Source organism: Humulus lupulus, chromosome 8, assembly GCF_963169125.1.
Source record: "Humulus lupulus chromosome 8, drHumLupu1.1, whole genome shotgun sequence".
NCBI classification, from domain to species: Eukaryota; Viridiplantae; Streptophyta; class Magnoliopsida; order Rosales; family Cannabaceae; genus Humulus; species Humulus lupulus.
In genome coordinates, this window is record NC_084800.1 from 45,410,191 (window position 1) to 45,431,806 (window position 21,616).

The 21,616-nt window shown below is 32.7% G+C and overlaps 2 protein-coding genes across 2 annotated transcripts; both read left to right on the forward strand.

The window, feature by feature from the left end:
- The first annotated feature begins 762 nt into the window (after positions 1 to 762).
- Positions 763 to 5,082, forward strand: LOC133797036 (probable chlorophyll(ide) b reductase NYC1, chloroplastic). The gene is made up of 10 exons (XM_062234797.1): positions 763 to 1,419; positions 1,745 to 1,823; positions 1,937 to 2,072; positions 2,246 to 2,320; positions 2,440 to 2,635; positions 2,872 to 2,940; positions 3,225 to 3,364; positions 3,495 to 3,617; positions 3,869 to 4,061; positions 4,559 to 5,082. The coding sequence occupies exons 1-10, from the start codon at positions 1,030 to 1,032 to the stop codon at positions 4,742 to 4,744; spliced, it is 1,587 nt and encodes a 528-aa protein (XP_062090781.1). The 5' UTR covers positions 763 to 1,029; the 3' UTR covers positions 4,745 to 5,082.
- A 9,146-nt stretch (positions 5,083 to 14,228) lies between these two features.
- Positions 14,229 to 18,630, forward strand: LOC133797037 (proline-rich receptor-like protein kinase PERK1). Its single transcript, XM_062234798.1, has 8 exons — positions 14,229 to 15,015; positions 15,779 to 16,321; positions 16,520 to 16,606; positions 16,737 to 16,807; positions 16,965 to 17,041; positions 17,372 to 17,519; positions 17,649 to 17,810; positions 18,082 to 18,630. The coding sequence occupies exons 1-8, from the start codon at positions 14,415 to 14,417 to the stop codon at positions 18,391 to 18,393; spliced, it is 2,001 nt and encodes a 666-aa protein (XP_062090782.1). The 5' UTR covers positions 14,229 to 14,414; the 3' UTR covers positions 18,394 to 18,630.
- The last annotated feature ends 2,986 nt before the right edge of the window (positions 18,631 to 21,616 follow it).

Sequence of the window (21,616 nt, forward strand, 5' to 3'; positions counted from 1 at the left end):
AGAGAGAGAATTCAGATTGAGAGAAAAAAATGATGTTTAAATGTTAGGGATATTTTTGTCTAAAAAATTAAAATTGTCATATATTTAGAATAATAATTTATATTAACATATTAAAAAATTTCACCAAATTATCGTGCATATAGCATGAAATAAGCCCCTATCCTAAGTCTAAGATTTAGATTGAAAATAATAATAATATATATTAACGGCCTACTACCTATGTTTAGTAGTGATGAAAAGCATAGGGAAAGAAAATAGAGCATAAAAAAGTAAAAAAAAAGATAAAATTGAGTTATTTGGTAAAAAATAAAAATAAAAAAAAGAGAAAAATGAGTGGAAGAAAATAAATGAGATTCATAAATTTTTTTCACTCCAATCTGAAAAGAAAACTGAAGAGAAAAATCTATTACAAATAAATAAAAGTAAAAATGATAAAATATTTTTACAAAAAACATAATATTAATATTCTTTAGGATAATATAAGGAAGGAAATATTAATAAAAGACTATATACAAATTTTCTTTCCTTCCTACGTAGCAAACAACTAGGAAGGAAATGATTTTCATTTCTTTCTTTCTAATTTTTTATCCATCTCATATTTTTCTTCTTTCTTATTTTCTTTCCTCGCTGAGAAAGATAGGGAAGTCCAAGGGCTAACACAGTAAAGTCATCTTCTTCTTCCAGTTACGTGCCACAACCACCAAACAACATCTAACACGAAGCCACAGACCCACAAAGACACGTGGCATCTAATCGCTAGTAGATTAGGTTGCTTTAACGTGTGGTCATCACAATCCTCACTCTCCTAGATCTCCCCAATTCCTTCTCTCTCTAACTCATTAGATTTAGATATTTATTGACTACATTGTTTGTTTTGATCCTCAACCTTTCTCTAAAAATATATATATTTGTGAAAATAAAAAGGAGAATAATGAAAGAACAGTAAAACCCAAATGTACAAAAGTAGCTGCACTCCCAACAAAACTGGAACCATTTCGATAAAGTTTTGAGCTTTGAATTCTGTCTTCAATGGCTGCTGCTGTTACAAGGCTTCACATATGGCCACTTGGGTTACACTTAGACCGGTTCAATTCCAAAGCTCATTTCCGAACCGGCCCGACCATCATACTTGGAGTTGGACCCGGTTTAGGTGGGTCATTGCGCACTGGCTGTGATGGGTTTCGCTTGAAAAAGTGCAGGGCTTATAGGAGTGAAAGTAGCGATGGAGGGGACGTGAAAGAGAAAGAGAGAGAAAGTGCGAGAAACGGTGGGAAAGTGAAGGAAAGTGTGAAATTGAACAAGGGAAATGGGTTTTGGAGTTGCTTGAAGTACGCGGTCACTGCCGGTTTTGGCTCTGGTTCAAGAAATGATGACGAGTATACCAAAGCTGTGGCCAAGTTGGAGGAAGTCTTTTCCTCGGTGAGTTTTTATTTTATAGTGAATTTCGCTTCTTTGCCAGTTGAATAAATTTTAAATTGCTTAATTTGGTTATATAATCCTCTCTCATTAAATATTATTATATATAACTGCCATAATTAGTATAAGACCTCACTTTTCTAGTTTGCTAAGCAAAATCTAAATTTTAGACATGATATGGTCATCTAACTTATCTTATATTGCTAAGGTTTTCGACTACTGACCAACTTTTTACTACTTTTGGATTCATTAAAGAACATTCTCATAAAAATAATAGTTAGTCTATTTGATTTAAGCTGTTTCTCTTTTGTCCTAAAAAACCAACCAGATTGCCGTCCAAATTGGAAGATATATTGTGACCATGATGAGTACTGGAGTTATATTAGGCGTTGGATTTCAGTTATCAGGTAATCAAACCATAATACTCTCAAATACATTTTTAATTCACCCAAAAAAATACATTTTGATGTTTTTACAACAATAATGACTAACTTATACTGTGTCAAAAACTGTTTTGAAGGCGGTGACAGCCAAATGAACACCTTAATCTGGTATAGCTGGCTTGGAGGGATTATCATTGGGACTATGATAGGAGCTAACATGGTTTTAGAGGAACACTGTCGTGCTGGTCCACGTAATGTTGTCATAACCGGAAGGTACCATCTCTTTCTTCTCTCTCCATATTTGTTTATTGGTCTTTTGCTTGCACTTGAGATCTAAAACAGTGCTTGTTTTTCTATGGTTGCTTATCCAGTTCGATGTATACTCTGATTTTTATAGTAATTTTAATGTTATTGTTGCTTGTTTTGATTGGATTGTCATTGTACAGTACACGGGGACTTGGGAAGGCTCTTGCTCGTGAATTTCTTCTTTCTGGAGATAGAGTGGTTATTGCTTCTCGCAGGTGATTTTCAGAAAATGTCAACTGTTGAATTCTAAATGTATTTGTATATAGTTTTTTTTTTTGTTTGTTACACAAATAATCTACTCTCCTGACCATATGACGGAATTGTGTTAAGGCAGCCCCGAGTCTGTAGACGCAACTGTGAGAGAGCTTGAGGAAAACTTGAGGGAAGGTCTACTCTCTGCAGGTGGCTCATCCAGGACAGACCTGAGACATGCAAAAGTCGTCGGAATAGCATGCGATGTTTGTAATCCTGATGATGTACAGAAATTGGGCAATTTTGCTGCCAAAGAACTTGGTTGCATTGATATTTGGGTGAGTTTTTCTTTGTACTTAGTAACTCACTCATATCTGATTGCAATTGTTGTCGTTGCTTTGTTAGAGTTTTTTTTCATCTGCTTGTGAGGGGCAGAGAGAGGAGGTGGCAAGTGAGGGTCATACTCATTTTATCATGTAGATGAATTTAGTTTTAGCTCTCTTGTGTTTCAGAATTTACATTACCAACTCATGAAAGTTAAGCTCGTAATTTAATTATTTAAACTCCTGGACAGATTAATAATGCTGGCACAAACAAAGGATTTAGACCCTTGCTGCAGTTCACTGATGAAGACATTAAACAGGTACTTGATGACTGGCTCTTTACTTGGGTTATTTGTTGCAGCACTTTATTCGTTTTTCCTAAACATTTTTTTCCCTTACCATCTTTGTATCCCAAGTAAGAATCCAAGGATGCCATTGTATGAAGTTTTGCAATTCTGTTGGAATTCCTTTCCCCATTGATGCACTATGATCGATGTTTATTTCTAGCTACTTCATTCTGTTGTGATATCTGCTTTATCTTCTAGCCATATAATATTTTTCATATATATGGTGAAAACTATTTGAACTTATCCTTTTTCGTTAGATTGTCTCAACAAACCTGGTTGGTTCCCTTCTTTGCACTCGAGAAGCCATGGGTTTAATGGAAAACCAAGTGAAGGGAGGGCACATATTTAACATGGATGGGGCAGGTTCTGGGGGATCAAGTACCCCTTTGACTGCTGTGTAAGTTCCATGTAAATTAGCTTTTTGCTCCAGGAATTGCAGAAGATGTCAACTAATTATTTAAGATTGTGATTCAAATTTATGGTGGGCGATAATGATACTTATGCTAGTTTGTCTCATTTCCATGTAGCTATGGATCGACAAAATGTGGCCTAAGGCAGCTTCAAGCATCACTCCTTAAGGAGTCAAAGCGATCCAAAGTAGGAGTCCACACAGCATCTCCAGGAATGGTTCTTACAGATTTACTTCTGAGGTGCTTTAAATGAATCCCTGTTAGCTGCTGCCTACTATTACTTATTATTTCACTTGTATCAATTTGTTTGGCTCACTATTTATAGGATGTGACTGTTTTCTCTCCAAAAGTGAAAGCAAACTTGTTAAGGTTTTTATTCTTTAGTAAAATGAGTTTTCTCTGGCTGATCAGTTTGCTTTCTGTGAAAAAAGCTGTGTATTTGTACTCTGATCATGCTTAGGCCTGATATGTCGACTATTGGTTGTTTTCAGTGGTTCCACCATACAAAATAAGCAAATGTTCAACATCATATGTGAGCTGCCCGAAACTGTCGCTAGAACTTTAGTTCCACGGATGCGGGTTGTAAAGGGAAGTGGGAAGGCCATAAACTACCTGACCCCACCTAGAATCTTACTTGCTTTGGTTACCATATGGCTGCGACAAGGGCGCTGGTTTGATGAACAGGTAAGTTTTGTATCTTCAAGTTTAAGATATGTATCATAACATCACATTGGTGCACATACATAAAATTAAACTTAATTATCTTGTTGAGGTATCTGGTATGCATTGTGAATGTCCTACAGTTACCTTCATAGTACACTGCCAAAAAGTTGTGCAATTTTCAATGCAGTACAATTTTATAGGCGCTTATTAAATGAGGATAACTAAAATCATGTGCTTGTAGCCTGCTAATTTCCATGTTATTTGAGTTGGTGAAAGTTTCCTGTTGTCAAATGATTCATGACAGACTGAGAAACCAGCTCACCAAATATAACAGAACTAGGTTCTGTATGGGTGCTGCAGTCACGTGTTGAGTTCTTAAAACTTTGGTAGCTTTTTCAGGAGAGTCGAGTACTTTTTTGGCTAGACGGTTTTGAGCTTGGTTACTCCTTATAAACAACATGGTTATTAAATAGTATAATTATCTAATAAGCAAGAACTGATTGGATCATACTTTTCAGGGAAGAGCATTGTATGCTGCAGAGGCAGACAGAATTCGTAACTGGGCTGAAAACCGCACTCGATTTTCTTTCACTGATGCAATGGAGATGTACACCGAGGGCACTTGGTTGTCTGTGTTCTCACTCTCTGTCGTCTGTGCCTTCATAATTCTTTCCAGCACAAACAGTAGCTTCCCTGGCACTTGAGTTTTGGCTAATTACTCAGAAGCAGAAAACAGTAGGAACATATTAGGAAGATGGCTTTTCTCAAAGGAGCAGCTTTGGTTGATGGGATGACTTCAAAGTAACAGAAGACCCTCAAAAAAATGCAGTTTTTTTTCCTGCATCCTTAAGCACCAGTAATATGTTTGACTATGCCCATTTGTAGTTGTAGCTTTTAAGGGTTATTTATACCAAAGAAATGAAGAAAATATCAAAGGAAGCAGTATTGTTAATGTTGTCAATGAAAGATGTTTCATAGAGATGCTTGTAACATGTAAATTGGTAATTGATTTGTCATGAAAATTCAATTTCATTTATTATTATTTTTTTCAGTTACATAAGAACAGAAAAAAAAAGTCTACAGTTTGGTTCATAGATGTCCACTTTGTTTTTCTGGGTTTTCTCATAAATTGAAAATTTAATAAGGTTGAAAGGAGTTAGTTAAGTTGTGGCTGAATAAAATAAAATATAAAAATGAACTCTTTGTCGTTTAATAGGGTGTTTTATTACATGTAGAAATGAGTTGTTGACCGTTAAAGCAGCAGTTGTTAGTCAAGTAATAAATTAATGAAAAATAAAAGATATATACAAAAGCGGCATTAGCTGTATACAGCTGAATATTTGCCTTTAGTCAGAGGAAAAAGCGAATGTCAAGGCACTAATTATGAGAAGGGGAATTAAAATAATACTAACAAGCATGTGACACTCAATCTCCTCCATCCATTCATTATATGTTTATTAAAAAAAACTCACAATAATTTTTATTTTTCTCTTTAGAAAAAATAAAATAATAATAAACTAAAAAACGACAATAATATGGAGAGTGGGACCCTATAATGAAATGTCTGTAATTGGAATTGGAATTGGAGATGAGATACGCATGCATTGCAGGGTCAAACATGAGAACTCCCACCCCAACGCACCATCCCAACACAACATCCCATGGCGTGGGGACTGAGGCTGCAGGCCCCTTACTATTACTACCACCTCTACCTCTACTACTACTGCTAGTAGCACAAGTTGGACTATGACTTGGCCATTAAGCTTGCTTTCGTGTTTTGCATGCTTTAAATATGAATATCAAAACCGGAGTAGATAATTTCAAAACTACTCTTTCCTTTAAATCCTAATTTTATTTGGACTTCAATTTTGACATCTTCCCTCGATGTTTTCCATTTTGGCTTTCTTACTTTTTTAAAAAAAAAATTAAATAATAATAATAATAGATAGAGATATATATGTCACGTGCATGGAGGATGTGACAATTAATATGATATAATATTTGTCACATGCTCTTTAAATATAAAAGAATACCATTTACACTGGCTAGATGGAGTGTTGCGGTAAAAAAATAAGGTAATTTCTTAGTTCTGTGGCTAACTTCGTGGTAATATATTTCTTCTCGCTACATGAAAGTTCCAAATCTTCCTTTTATTTATTTATTTATTATAACAAAGACCCTTCATTTTTATGAAACATACAACTATTATAATATGTATTTTAAATTTTAAAAAGACCGGAAGGTTACTATATACACTCAGTCGATTTCTCTTATGAAACCTACTCAATAAATTATTTTTACTAGGAAAATGAATGATATATATATTTAGAATTATTTAATATATATAATAATAGTTCGTGGCATTCCTGGTATTTGCTTTTCTTTCTTTAATAATTCGATAATGGAAGTAGTGATTGTCAATGGTGGAGGAGAAGAGAAGAGGTAGTGGCATTACAAGGATGACATTTGTCAAATCAAATGATTATTTGGTCCAATCTATGCAAAAACTTGAATAGGTCTTACTATAGTAGTCACCACAGCTCACAAACACAATGATCCACCTTTGTTTCTAGACTCATTTTCCAGCTACTTCTCTTCTTTCTCTACTCACCGTCTTTTTTTTTTCTAAAAAAAAAGAGGAATTCTCTACTCACCGTCTTAATTTGCTATATTATATAACTTACTACTAATTAACTAAATAAATATAATACATATATATTATCATCCCTAACGACAAATCCTATACTTATTTTCATCTAATTCATGATTAGTATTAATTATGAAAATCACCCTCGCAACTCACAAGCTACCGGCCAATACGCTTGTACGCACGCGCTTCATCATAAGAATAATACGGCAGTCTTTGACATTAATATACAATTCCACTTTCCATTTGATTTTGACTCATAATTTTAATTAGAAAATTTCCTCCGTAACTTATGCCTTTGAAATATAAGGACAAAATAAATAAAAATGATAGGAAATCACTATTTTGATTGTGGACTTTACTGAGTAAAAAAACCGTCAGAATAATTGTAGGAAAAAAATACTAACTTCCCTGTTCATTACTTTTTCAAAGTTTGGTGTGAGAATTCTTTATGTTTTCTATTGAGTTTTTTGTTTTCAGCCAAACTCCTCCTATTTTAGACTTTGTAATACTTATGTCCTATTTATTTTGTATCAACTTATCATTTAGATCCATAAAAATTATTTTTATTTATTTCAAAATACATAAAAAAATGGTGAATTAATTTAAAAAAAAATTAGACTACATAATTTAAGACAAAACCAAACATGACATTGAAAGTAAAATATTTTCATGATATTTTAAAAAAGATTTAATATAGTTTTATAAATTAAATTAATTTTTCATTAAAAAAATATTATTACCTACATTGTTGTTTTATAATTAATATTAATAACTATATTATATCGATTATTTTAATATTATCATTTTTTATTATGTCTATGCTTGTTTGTTTTATACATTTTTTTTATAAATAATGCAACTTAATAGTATATATAAAGTTATTTAAGTGCATATATATACTAGGTAAAAATAATACGCAATGCTCGTTTGCTTAATTTTAAAATTATAACATGCTTATTCAAACATGTATTTATTTTTATTATTTTTTAATTATCATGTAAATTTTAAATAAATAAAAAATATCATAAAAATAAATAAAATATGTTTAATATAATGTATGACATAAATGTATTAAAAAAAAATTAAAGCAAAACATTATCTATAATTTTAATAAAAATTGGTTCACTTATTTTTCTTCAATATATAATAGAATGAATGACAATTCTATAATATATATAAATATTTATATCAATAATCTCTACTATATGACATCTAAACACAATATTGACATAAATATATATTTACATGGCTGCATAACATATATATATATATAAATTACAATAATATTTAAAAAGAAAATAATAATAGATAAAATAATAATAGAAAAAGTTATAGTGTATTGTAGTATACATGCATCAACTATTTTTAGTTTCTAATGTATCTCGCAATGTCCTTTGGTGAATTTGATGAAGAAAAAAAGCTTCAATCACTTGATAAAAAATAAACTATCACACAAATTTACAAGATAAAAAAAATGATATGTATGACTTTATTATTTTTAAATAAATATGATTTAATTATTTAAATTATCATAAAATATCTTAAAAATATCATATTTTAATTAATCAATTTATGTTTGTTCTACTTTTTGAATTTGGTAGTGACAACAAGAGATTATATATTATATGTTTAATATAATATTAATATTATACATGAATTTTAAATTTAAGTTTGTTGCTAGTTTTTTTTTTTAAAAAAAAAGAAATTTGTTTCTTGCTGATAATAGATTATATTATGTTATATCTGTATCTGTCTTATTTCTGGACTTTCTTCAAGTAGTTTTTTCATCGCCAAATTGCCCGAGGCTTACGCTTTTTTAAATCCAATCTATATCTGTCTTAATTCTACCCTTTCTTCAAGTAGTTTAATATGATATTATTCTAATACGCGAAGTTTAAGTTTAATTAAATTTTATTTAAGTTATAAAACGTATAATTTTATTATTATGTTATATGTTTAATATGATATTATTTTTAATTTGTTTATTTATTTCATTTGATTTAAGTTTAAATCATGTTTGCAATCTACCGTTAAATATAAGAATATTCTGCTATGTATAAAAATATTCCGTTAAAGTTAAAGAAAAAAATAAAATCCGTTAAAACTAAGAATCTCCATTATTAACACACTTATTATATAGAAGAGATTTGATTAGTTATAAGTTGTATTATATAGGGGTGCACATGGGTCGGTTTTTCGGGTTTCGGGTGCATCGGGTTAGAGTTTTGTGGGTTTCGGATTGGGAAATAGGGTACCGAACCCACTCCGAATTTTTCAGTTTTTTGGGTAATTTCGGGTTTAATTTTTTTGTACTTTTCACATGTTTTTTTAATTTTGTTGTTAGTTTGATTCAATTGATTTTTTACAAATTGGGCCTTGGTGAACTTTTTTGAAAGGGTAGGGGGTTAGGGTTTTTTTGTCTTCAAATTTGAATTAAAATTAAAATAATTTTTTTATTTGTTCGGGTTTCAGGTCTAAATCCAAACCCGCGACACCACACATTCAAAACCCGAACCTGACCCGAGCCATGTCGGGTTCAGACTGGATTTAACCAGAATCTAACGGGTTTTGTCAAAAACCGGGTTACGGGTCTGCGGGTCAAATATTCACCATTAGAATTATAGAAAAAAAATTACAAAATAAAAATAAATTTGCGCATGATAAATATTGATAATTTCGTAATAGTTTAGTTATTAATATTTAAAAATATACGTAAGAATTTTTTTTAATGAAAAATTAATTTATAATATTAAACTATTAAATATTTTTTAAAATGTCATAATTTTTTTTTCAATATCATATTTGGTATTGTCATAAATTAAGTGTTTCAAATTTTTTTAAGATTGATTCACCATTTTTTATATTTTTTATGTATTTTGAAAAAAAAATAAAAATAAAAATAACATTTAAATACTCAAATGATACTATTTGAAAATATCGAAGACCTAATTAATACAAAATCAATTTTTTGAACATAAGTCTTACAAAGTGTAAATAATAAAAACTCTAGATAAAAAAAACCTTTTCTAAATTTACATTAGATTTTAGTTCTAATCCCTCAAATTTTTCTTGCTGTCCTTTTGTCTTTAGAAAAAGATTAAAAAAAAGTTGACTTTAGTTGTTATCCCTTGTAAAATTCTAACTTATGCGTTAAAATTTTTGATTCGAAATGATGTTGTTGTGAGAATTGAGATATAGATCTGAAAATGTAAAAGTAGGAAGGTCAGATCTTTAACATAGTGCTGATTTTGTTCGGTAATCATCGCCGGCGAAAGCATTATTGAAGAAGACCATTGATTATTATGTCTTTGACCAAATTAGTTTGTAATATTATGCCGCCTTTGAAGAGCCCAAGAAGATTGAAACAGTCATCTCATAAACATATCTTAGTACACACCTATATAATATAATGTCTCTTTTATTGTTACTAATTTTTCATTAATTAATACTATTTTATTAGTCAATATTAGCTAATGTGTAATAATAATACTCTCGGTTGCGTATCATTTATGTCATTCAGTGTGACAGTTGGAAATAATTCAGATCCGTACGTAAAAAAAAATCATACAACTCCAATGTATATTGTTTATATACAAGTCTTAGAAATTAATAAAATTCTAATCGTTCTACTAGATCTAGTACGAAAATGTGAAGCCTACGTGTAAATTTATAAGTTATTAAAAATGAATATGCAAGGATTAAATGTTGCGTCAAACATTATCATATTATAAACTTACTTTTTTATATAAATATTTGTGTTCATGCTTTATTGTAAGGAAACTAATATAATACGTCAATTTCTCTTTTATATTTATTTGATAAATGAATATCTTTATATATATATATATAAAAAGGTACAAAAGAAAGGTGGATATTTTGTTTGAGACTTAAAAAGGACACGAAGTAACGAGGAATATTTAAATAAAAATGGTCAGAAGAAGAATGAGGTGTTAATTAGTAGACATGATATTCTTGGATTGAAGGATTGTAAAGTGAGTTATGGAGTGTGTGAGATATAAAATTATTTACAGAAAGTGAGAGTAGTATTTATGTATATGGGTTGATGAAATTATTGACTATTGATTTTAAGATTTTTAAGTGTTGTAGTTTAGGGTTTTAAATATTACAATAAGTTTGGGTTTAAATGATAGGAAACACGCCAAAATCTTTTGGTTTGGTTAGCTGTGATTTATTTCCAGCTGGTGGTGACCTTTACTTAGAGTAACAGCCACAGCTACTCTGTATATATGAAAAATATCATAAATTATTAAATTAGATAAATTAGGATTACCTAATCTTAGACTTCCTTTCTTGGAAAATACTATAATAATATTATACACTGCTATCTTTTACTTTTACATATTCATTTTCTTTCCTTTGTTTTATCCCCTTTGTGGGAATATAACTAGGCAACTAGTGCAAATGGGGAAGTAAATTTGTTTAAATAAATAAATTTCTCAATCTATATATTTTTTCAGTACTGGAAATGAAAATTTAGAATCGTAAATTATGTAGTCTAATAATTAAACAAGGATTACTATAAATATTGAAAGAAAAGGTTACTATTATACTCTTTATTTTTTGCTACGATCAAGTGTGGGTTGAATATATATATAAGATATGTTATGCAATGATAAAGAAAAAGATAGTATATTGAAATTTGATTAATTAAAATATAAATCTATTCATCATGGTATCTGTTGATTATTTAGAAAGGTTATGATGATACTGAAGTTATGATACGCTACTTTTGGTCATTATTTCATCAAATATATACTTAAAAAAACACATTTCATATCATAATTACATAAATATATAAAGATTCACACGATGTCATATAAATTATTTTGATTTGATAAACTAAGAAAGGAATGATATACATACAAATAAATACCAGTGATTAATATTTTTTTTTGTATGCGTGAAAAATGGGATATCTTCTTCCTTTGTTTTTATCAAATATTTCACATTCTAAAATTTAAGTGCAGTTTTTGTGGCTCCATGTTTGTTTGGGCAAATACCAAATTACCAAAAAAAATATATATTGTCTCTTATTTCTTTTGTTATTTTTCTCCTTGGAAGTTTCAGGCTGTCACAGTGTTTTGTCGGGAAGTTGGATGTTTTGTTTGAGTTATAAAATATATAAATAATTTAATAAAAAAAGAGAGAGAAAGATGAAAAATGTGCAACGACAGATGTGATTGGATAACTTAAAAGAATTGAATTTGTTCCCACTTGACACCGGGAAATATAGGTTGCACAATCTGAAAATTCTTAACAACCATTAATGTATTTTGCTAACATATCAATTTGTCTCGAATCTTATTCTCTCAAACCATCACCACACCAACTCATTTTCTTTAACAAAAAGGATTCCAATCAAATCCCATTATTTTGACACCTCACTATCACTACACATAATAACATCCTTATTCGTATTTTTTTTGCCTTTTATAACATGATTTAATTCTATGTATTCAGCCTCGCAATATAATATATGTATATATAATATATGAATTCTTCTATTCACCCTAAAAAAATGGCACAGGACATTCTTTAGTGTTTTTGGCTTGAGAAATATTTTCGGCAAATTTTTTTTTGTATGATTGTGTACATTTTAGTTATTAAAAACATTCTGTAAATTTTTAGAAAATTTTGAATAATTTACAGTACCGAAAATTATATTCAAAATAAGTTATTACACGTGTGATTAATTTTTTTATGCGCGTAGAATGAAACATATTTGAACCTTGTTTTCGTCCTTGTATATAATTCGAATTTTTTTAAAAATTTGCAAAATACTTCATGAGCTAAAAACACCATAAGTACACCAGGTCCGTTTTAGGGGTGCACCCCAAAATTTTCCTATAATATATTTGGTTAGCATGATTTATGGGAACCTATATAAGGGTCAATATAGGTTGTTTTTCCTTTAATGTGAAACGACAATTACTTCAAAGATATATGAACATATGTATTGGTAGGTATGAAAACGCACATACCAAAAAAAAAAAGAAAAGGAAAGTCTCGAATTGAATTTTATTTACTCAACATATGTATTGGTGTTTATTTTAAAATAAACACTATTTTATTTACTCATAATGATTGAATTTTAGAATATGTTATATGTATTTTTAGTAGTTAAGTGCATTCCCAATAAATGATTTACTACATTCTTTAAAATAATTCTAAAAAATACACATTTTTCTATTTTATCTATAAGTTTTATATTATACCATATATCAATTTTTCTATATATTTCTCTACATCATTTAAATATTATATCTTTAAACATATTTTATTAATTAAAGTAAAATAAAATAATTGAAAAAAAATAATAATAAATATATATACTAAATAGGAGAAAAAAAGTTTATAAAGAAAAATAATAATATTAAAATATTATATAAATGATATGTAAATGTAGATATAGATTAATTAGAGTTTGTGCATAGCTATTACAAATATATGTATAAATGAGCTGATAAAATGTGTTTTTGTGAGTTTTAGCTAAATATTATAGAGAAAGTGTATTACAAAATACATCACCAAAATATATATTTTTTTATAATTTACCTCAAATTTTTACATTATACCATATATCAACTTCTCTATTTTTTCTCTACATCATTTAAATATTATATTTTTAAAAAATATTTTATTTATTTTAAGAAATAAAATAATTAAATATAATAGTATCACTCATATATACAAAAGTTTATAAAAAAATAAAAAAATATTTATAGCTTGATGAATAGTATTTTACTATATATAAAAAAATATTATTCATTTAGGAAAAAAAATATAACTTTACACCAACCATTAAATGACTATTTAATAATTTTTATTTTACATCTCTTTCGCAAGGAGTGCTTAGGGGGGAGTGCTTTGGGGGGAGGGGAGGAGAGAGAGTAGAGTAACGGCTAAGGGGCTTGGGATTATAATTAATAAATATAATATTATCACAACCAAAAATGAATAATACAGAGAAGCATATTATTTGAATTATTGTAATGTGAAAAAGCAACCAATAATTTTTGTGATAACAAAAGTATTATTATGGACCCCACACAATACAATATTTAAATGGGCCATATTTTTGGCCCCACTAGAGAATATCTTAAAGCGGATGCAATGCAAGACTCCTACTACTACCACCTACTCAAAATTGCATTGAGGAAAATTTAAATAAATAAACAAAATTCAAAAAATTAAAATAATAAGCTCATGACAAAGCCCCCCACCTTAAAAATTAAAATAAAATTAGATAATTTTGTCAAAAAAATAAAAATAAAATAAGATAATTTTGTCAAAATAAAAATAAACATAGATTATAAAGCCGACCCCACGGCAGAAAAATATCCAAAGCGAGTATAAAACGGAGAAATGCGCGGGCCAATCGTGTGGGCTCCACTATTTTACCGGTTTACCCCTTTCTCTTATTATCTGTAGTAGGCCACACCTGCTTAGCCTGAGTCGCCGTAGCAGACGATAATCCCCTCTTCCTCCCCTTAATATCTCTCTTTCCCTTTCTGTAAAACAAAAAGAAACTGAGTTTTCAAAAACTCGGTTCTTTCCTACTCACTGCCCAATTCTCTCTCTGCTACGAACTAAGGACGCTTTATCTCTCTTAAAGAAAAGTTATATAGAGAGAGAAAGAAGCTCCGGTTAAAGACTACTGACTACGCACCAATTTGTAGCAGAATTTTTTGTTGGTTATTCTGATGTCAACTCCGGGAGGTTCACCGGCGCCGAGTTCGCCGCCGGCTACTAACTCGACCTCACCACCCCCTCCGACCCCAACCGCAACGCCGCCTACTACTCCATCAACTCCCGCACCTCCACCAGCCACTCCGTCTCCTCCGGCTGCCACATCTCCGCCTCCTTCTACCACTCCCTCGCCGCCAGCAGCTACCCCTCCGACTCCCTCGCCACCAGCGCCTACTACACCAGTTCCCTCGCCTCCCTCGACTACAACGCCACCTCCGGACTCATCGGCTTCTCCACCGCCACCATCGACGCCGTCCACAACTCCAGCGACTCCATCTACTCCGTCGAGGTCTCCTCCGCCCCCGTCTCGTACCAACACGCCAACAACACCTTCTAATCCGAGCCGGAGCCCGCCCCCTCCTTCTAGGTCTTCGTCAGCACCGGGACCCTCAAGTTCGCCGTCGATGTCGACCGGGGTTGTGGTTGGGATAGCTATAGGCGCAGTCGCTATCTTAGTTGTGCTGAGCATTCTATGCGTTTGTTGCACCAAGAAGAAGAGAAGGAGACGCGACCAAGAAGGTTACTACGTTCCTCCGCCACCTCCTGGGCCTAAAGGTAATGATTTTACTTTTTAAATTTACACAAGTAAGTTTTTTTATTATTATTATTATTTTATTTTTATCTTCATTGGATTTGCCAAAAATTTCAAAATATTGAGGCATGCAATCTGATTTTTGAATTTTTCGAATCTCAGATTTTATGTGATCTTTATTTGTTTGGGTTGGTATGCATCTTTAGATCTGGTCATTGATGAGCATTCTTATGAATTTGAAGTTTTTAACCCATTCCTGAAATTGCTAAAAAAGCCTTCATTTCTATCAATGTTTTTAAATGAAAATATTTTTTGGTAAATTAACTTGATCAATACTAATACTGATTTTTTTTGTCAAAAAAAAGACTAATGCTGATTCAGGGTTATTATTATATTTTAATTCCTGTTTCTATTTAAATATCATCAATTTTGCTCAAACTTTTACTCGTGGAAAATCATGTTTTTTCTCCTTTATCTAAGAAAATGTTCCCGGGAATCATTGGACCATCAAATGAGGCTGTCAATATCATAGGTTTTCGAAACTGTAGTTTTGATACATTTCTCAATTCTATTTTTTTAAGGAAGAAGAAATAAAAATGCGTTTTACTTTTAATAATTCTGGAGTCTTATGGATGCAACTTCATTTTCAATTTTGTTTTATTTATTTAAAACAAAGCGATTTATGCGTGTAGAATATATTGTATTGCTTAAATAATCTTACTTCTAAATTTCTAATAAGTCATTCTCACTGTCAATTCCCTACTGTTTTTTTTTTCTATTTTTCAGAAAACAATCAACGCTGGCAGCAAAATCCTCCCCCTCCCGACCATGTCTATATGCAAAAACCATCTCCTCCACCGGCAGTCGCATCACGGCTTTCTCAACCCCCGGGATACAGCCTGAAACCTCCACCACCACCTCCACCTTTTTCAAACAGCAGTGGAGGCTCAGCCTCTAATTATTCAGGATCTGACAATCCTCATCCACCACCACCTCCCCCTGGCTATTCTTTAGGCTTTTCAAAGAGCACATTTACATATGAGGAGTTAGCATTGGCTACAGATGGCTTCTCAGATGCTAATCTCCTTGGGCAAGGTGGTTTTGGATATGTCCACAAGGGAGTCCTTCCAAATGGGAAGGAAGTTGCAGTGAAGCAGCTCAAAGCTGGAAGCGGTCAAGGAGAACGTGAATTTCAGGCAGAAGTTGATATTATTAGCCGAGTTCATCACAAGCACCTTGTTTCACTAGTTGGTTACTGCATGATTGGGGCCCAGAGAATGCTTGTTTACGAATTTGTTCCAAACAACACTATGGAGTTCCACTTACATGGTACATTTTTTTTTCTGCTCTTATTAGTTTTTAATAAAATATCTCTGAAAATGACTTCTCCAGTGTCCTGTTGCAAGCAAAAAATTATAGCAACATTTGTATGTTGAATTGCTATTTAAATTTGACATAAGATGATTCACCGTTTTATTTTACGTTAGCTAATAATACTCTGGGGTTTGGTGGATTATTATGTTGCAGGAAAGGGACGACCCACCATGGAATGGTCCACCAGACTTAAAATTGCTTTAGGATCTGCTAAAGGACTTGCATATCTTCACGAGGACTGTAAGTTCTCTCTCTTTCAATTTTCATGGGTACTGGCCTTATGCATTGCTGATAAGACAAGGATCAATTTACAACTATTTATCATTGATTTCTCCTTCCATTTATTAACTTCATAAAATCTTGTATGCAGGTCATCCAAAAATCATTCACCGTGATATTAAATCAGCTAATATACTTATGGATTTCAAATTTGAGGCCAAGGTAATTCATCATGATATCAACTGTACACCTAGATTTTTAAATTTTTACACACTTCTTCGAGATGATGCATTAGCATTCAATTAATTCTATTTGGATGTAATGGCTATAATCATTAAGTTTGCAACATGTCTAATCTTTTGTTTGGTTTTTTTTGCAGGTTGCAGATTTTGGACTAGCAAAGTTTTCTTCTGATCTCAATACTCATGTTTCAACCCGAGTGATGGGAACTTTTGGGTAAATAGAAATTCGGACTTTGTTTTGATTTTTTAATTTCCCAACATGAATGTTAGTTTGCATGGGCCAAAACTGGTTGGCCTAGGCCCTTGAGTGTGTAAGCTAATGTCATCTTGAATTCTTGGACGTTGACATCCTGAAAGTTGTAATTCTTGTGAAGTAGCTTTTGCATTAGGCATTGCATTGTATTCTATGCTGTTAAGTTATGTTGGTCGGCATGGTTTTCTCTGACTTCAGGATACATTTTACATTGCCTGATGAGTATTTATATGTTGACAAGCATTGAGTTATGATATTAGTTAACTATACTTCGTATTTAATCACCTGCAGATATCTGGCTCCAGAATATGCTTCTAGTGGGAAGCTCACAGAAAAGTCAGACGTTTTCTCCTTTGGTATCATGCTTTTGGAGTTAATTACTGGACGCCGACCTGTTGATATGACTCACTCTTATGTGGAGGATAGTTTGGTAGATTGGGTGAGTAGCATGTTTTTTAGTCTGTGCATGTTCTTGTTTTGTTCTATAGGATTGTGATACTCTGTTGGTCCTGGCTGACAGAATCATTGATGTGTTATTGGATAAGTAAACTCTGTTTTGGTATTGCAGGCAAGGCCGTTGCTCAATCGAGCTTTTGAAGACAGAAATTTCGATGAGCTGATTGATCCCAGGCTGCAAAACAATTATGATGAAAATGAGATGGTTCGTATGGTTGCTTGTGCTGCAGCTTGTGTACGTCATTCTGCTAGGCGTCGACCAAAAATGAGCCAGGTGATTTTTCCTTAGTAATCAAATTCAAATAAATTCTTCTTTCACCATTTGCTAGAGTTTGGACTAGGTTAACTCATAGATTGTCAATTTATTTGTTGCCTGATGATATCTTCTGCAAAGAGGTAAGTTAGGGTGGGATACTGCAAGCTCGAATAAAGTAAAAGACTAAATACTTGGAATTTTATGCCTTATCAATTTGGTGCTTCAATTATGTATTGCTACTTTTGGGAAGGCAACAAATTTACACAACTATATTACATGATACAAACAGATTGTTCGCGCATTGGAGGGAGATGTTTCTCTAGCTGATCTCAACGAAGGAATCAGGCCCGGCCACAGCAACATTTACAGTTCTCATGGAAGCTCTGATTACGATACGAGTCAATACAATGAGGACATGAAAAAGTTTAGGAAGATGGCGTTAGGAAGCCAGGAGTATGGTGCCAGCAGTGAGTACAGTGGACCGACCAGTGAATATGGTCTCTACCCATCTGGTTCGAGTGGTGAAGGCCAAACTACTCGAGAAATGGAGATGGGAAAGATGAAAAGAAATGGTCAAGGTTTTAGCGGAAAGCCTCTTTAACAGAGTAATTTTTTCTGTAAAATCCCCTCACGTTCGGTTCATTCCAAGAATATCATGTTTTATAGGAGTTTTAACACAATTTTTTCCTCCCTTTGAAATTGTTGGTTTTCCATTGTACTTATTAGTGCTTATACGGCAGATTGACAGGAAAAGCTTGTTCATTCTTTTATTTGTTGCTTCATCTTATTTTTGTTTATACCAACGCATACTTCCCGTATATATTACCCCTTTTAACTATGTAAGGTATTGCTTACGTCTTCTTACATTGTTTTAAATTCTGTTCAAGCAAAACAATAATTTGATTTTTTATATGGCTAACGATAGAAATCTTATATTTAAAGTTGTTACATCAAGGGAACTTGCAAGTAGTAGATTGCGAATACTCTTTCAATGATGCGTTCGTTCTCAAAGTCAATTCAATTGGTGCTGTCTGCCAATTATGGCAGAAGCCAAAAGAAAAAGGCTTATCTGATTAAAAAAAAGGGTCAAACAAAGTTTAAACGGTCAAATGTTCAATAATTAGAATAATAAATTTATTTGTGACAAAAAGATATGGCCACCACAATCCAATACACATTGTGAGATTGGCCATTGGGTGAAGAAAATGGAGTGGAGACCAGCTCATTCTTTTTTTTGGAGATATGATGCTCTTCTTAAACTTATGCACGTGCCTACTTTCCTATTTTTGCAGGCCTATCTAAGAACCCCATTGAGAAAAGTTGCAAAAAAAGAAGTTAATAAGTAAAGCCACTTCATGATTTCTAATTGAATTTTGTATGGATACACTGCAGGGGACCACTTTGGATTATTTCTTGGTGAACATTTTGGACAATTTGGACTTGAGTTGGGAACTCTTCAAGTTCGACTAACTGGAATGAATTCCACACTATTTCATTATATGTTCTTTGGAAATAACATTGTCACGGTCAGCTAGACTTAGCGGAACTTCAAGAAGATTAAAAAAAAAAGACAAGAAGAAGTTTTCTTTCACTGGTCAAATTGAACTAGTTGATTAGTTTTTTCTTTTTCTTTTCGCAACTTGAGACAGCCAGTTGACATAAATCTAATGGAATGAATGTCACATAAAATCTGTCAGATGCAAACCTTAGAAAGGTTCCTAGTTTTCAAAAACCACGCGAGGACCAGCTCAACAGTGAATGTGGGTTGTATTTATAGTATCATCTATCTATTGTCTATTTTTATCTGAAATTATGTGTATCCCAACCCCAACATTGCCCTTTTAAAGCCGAGCTAGAGCAAAACCAACCATAAACACTAAAATTGTATTGAAACAACACAAAAATAATATAAAGTAACTATTTTGGTGCAGTCACTTTTTTGGTTGCAACGTTTTTAAGTTATTTTCGGCACCTAAGTAGTTATAATCTCAATTTTTTTATATGACTATTTACATTGTAATCATTTAAGATATGCTGTAAATTTTAAAGAAATTCTGAATAATTTACAGTGCCAAAAACAAGGTTCAAACAGTTTGTTACACCCATACCTAATTATTTGTATACGCATGTAAAATTCAACTGTTTGAACCTTGTTTTAAGCACTTTAAATTATTCTGAATTTTTTGAAAATTTGTAGAATGTCTTAAATTACTACATTGAACACTGTCATATAAAAAAAAATTGAATTATAACTGTGTAGATATAGAAAATAAAAAGTGACAACATCGGTACAACAATAAAACGGTTGCAGTGAAGTGGTTCCTTATCATTTTAATACTATAATATTTTTTTCATTCTAATAAAAATACTAAAAGTTACACAAAAAAATATACTCTTTATTATTATATTATTTAAAATATATATATTATTAGTTTAATATAAATAATACATAGTTTAGCCCAACATCAAATCCTCCCAAACACCTATATATACAAGTGTCACAGGGTTAATCTACACTATAGATTTTTTTTTTTTTGCTGTGATGGCCTAAGTTCACCAACTTAGTCAACCAACCCAACGCTAATACGCACACAAATAATATCCAGATCACAAACCCACACACGCTCATGTATCAAGTAAATAAACAAGCATGAACACAAGTAAAGCCACACACCAATTACGGGGGCCCCCTCCCAACTTTGTATATTACTCACAAAATACAAAGAATACTAGTGTACATGCGCTGGACATCACACCCCGATGTCTCAAACGCCTAGGCTATATAAATCACATGCCAATAGAGGCATCTGTTGACAACCCCAACTGTCTAGGTCTTAGCTGGACCAACCAGCTAGCAACACGTCCACCAGGCAAGCCATCTGCTAATTGGATAGACACTTGTCGCTGGCCAAGCTTATGGGACAACCACCGTTGGATTCCTCCTACAAAATGTGAAGATGCTCCACGTGGATACTACTGATAACTACCAATAACAGTCATGTACCCGCTTGATCACATCCATCAATGAGGCACCGTCATCAGCCAACACGTGGGTGCACTGGCGCGCACCTACCCAGCGAGCGTGCGCGCGTACATGTGCGCGCACACATCCCCACTTGGCGCCATATGGCGCCAAATATCCAACACTTGATTTCCCACTCATTCTTAAGCTCAACCACCTCTAAACATAGCCTAGACGCCATCCCTAGGCCATGGCCGAAGACCCTCCCTGGGGGCACCAGGGTCACCCCCTCTAAGGAGCATTCTGGAGATTTAACCCTCTAGCAAGAACTTATATGATTTTTGTTTGGGAGACATATTTTCATTTTTGGAAACCTTCCCAAAATATAATCCTCAAGCTCTTTTAACCTCACATCCTAGACCCCTTTAGGATACTTTTCAACTACACTCCGCCCAAGGAATGTTAATTTGGCTCGGCCGTGTCCGTTCGACCCAAGCCCCGCGCCCATGCGCGCGCGCACACCTGTCTGTGCACCCCTACGCACGCACAGTCTGATGAGGGCCTAACAGACCTCCCCCACCAGATGAACCCGACATCCTCGTCGAGATGCCTTGGAGATACGCATAAACCTGATCCTCAAACTGCCACAAGGATACTGCTTTCTCCCAAGTAGCATCAACTACTTCTTTGCCCTTCCACTGAATGAGATATTCTGTCCTCTGATTCTTTTTACTGGTACCAAGTATTCTATGATCGAGCACCCTCTCGATCTCCTTCTTGAATTGTTTCCTCACATTAGGAGGAGCCCGTACTGCCTTAACCCATAACCATCATCGTGAAATTTCTTTAAAAAACTCACATG

What these genes read in the sequence shown, in the direction of transcription:
- LOC133797037 (XM_062234798.1), top strand. Translation starts at nt 14,415, where the DNA reads ATGTCAACTCCGGGAGGTTCACCGGCGCCGAGTTCGCCGCCGGCTACT. An exon ending in ATTTCAAATTTGAGGCCAAG is followed by an intron (nt 16,808 to 16,964) that starts GTAATTCATCAT and finishes TTTTTTTTGCAG; the next exon opens with GTTGCAGATTTTGGACTAGC. An exon ending in CGAGTGATGGGAACTTTTGG is followed by an intron (nt 17,042 to 17,371) that starts GTAAATAGAAAT and finishes AATCACCTGCAG; the next exon opens with ATATCTGGCTCCAGAATATG.
- LOC133797036 (XM_062234797.1), top strand. Translation starts at nt 1,030, where the DNA reads ATGGCTGCTGCTGTTACAAGGCTTCACATATGGCCACTTGGGTTACAC. An exon ending in GTGGTTATTGCTTCTCGCAG is followed by an intron (nt 2,321 to 2,439) that starts GTGATTTTCAGA and finishes GTGTTAAGGCAG; the next exon opens with CCCCGAGTCTGTAGACGCAA. An exon ending in CTTACAGATTTACTTCTGAG is followed by an intron (nt 3,618 to 3,868) that starts GTGCTTTAAATG and finishes GGTTGTTTTCAG; the next exon opens with TGGTTCCACCATACAAAATA.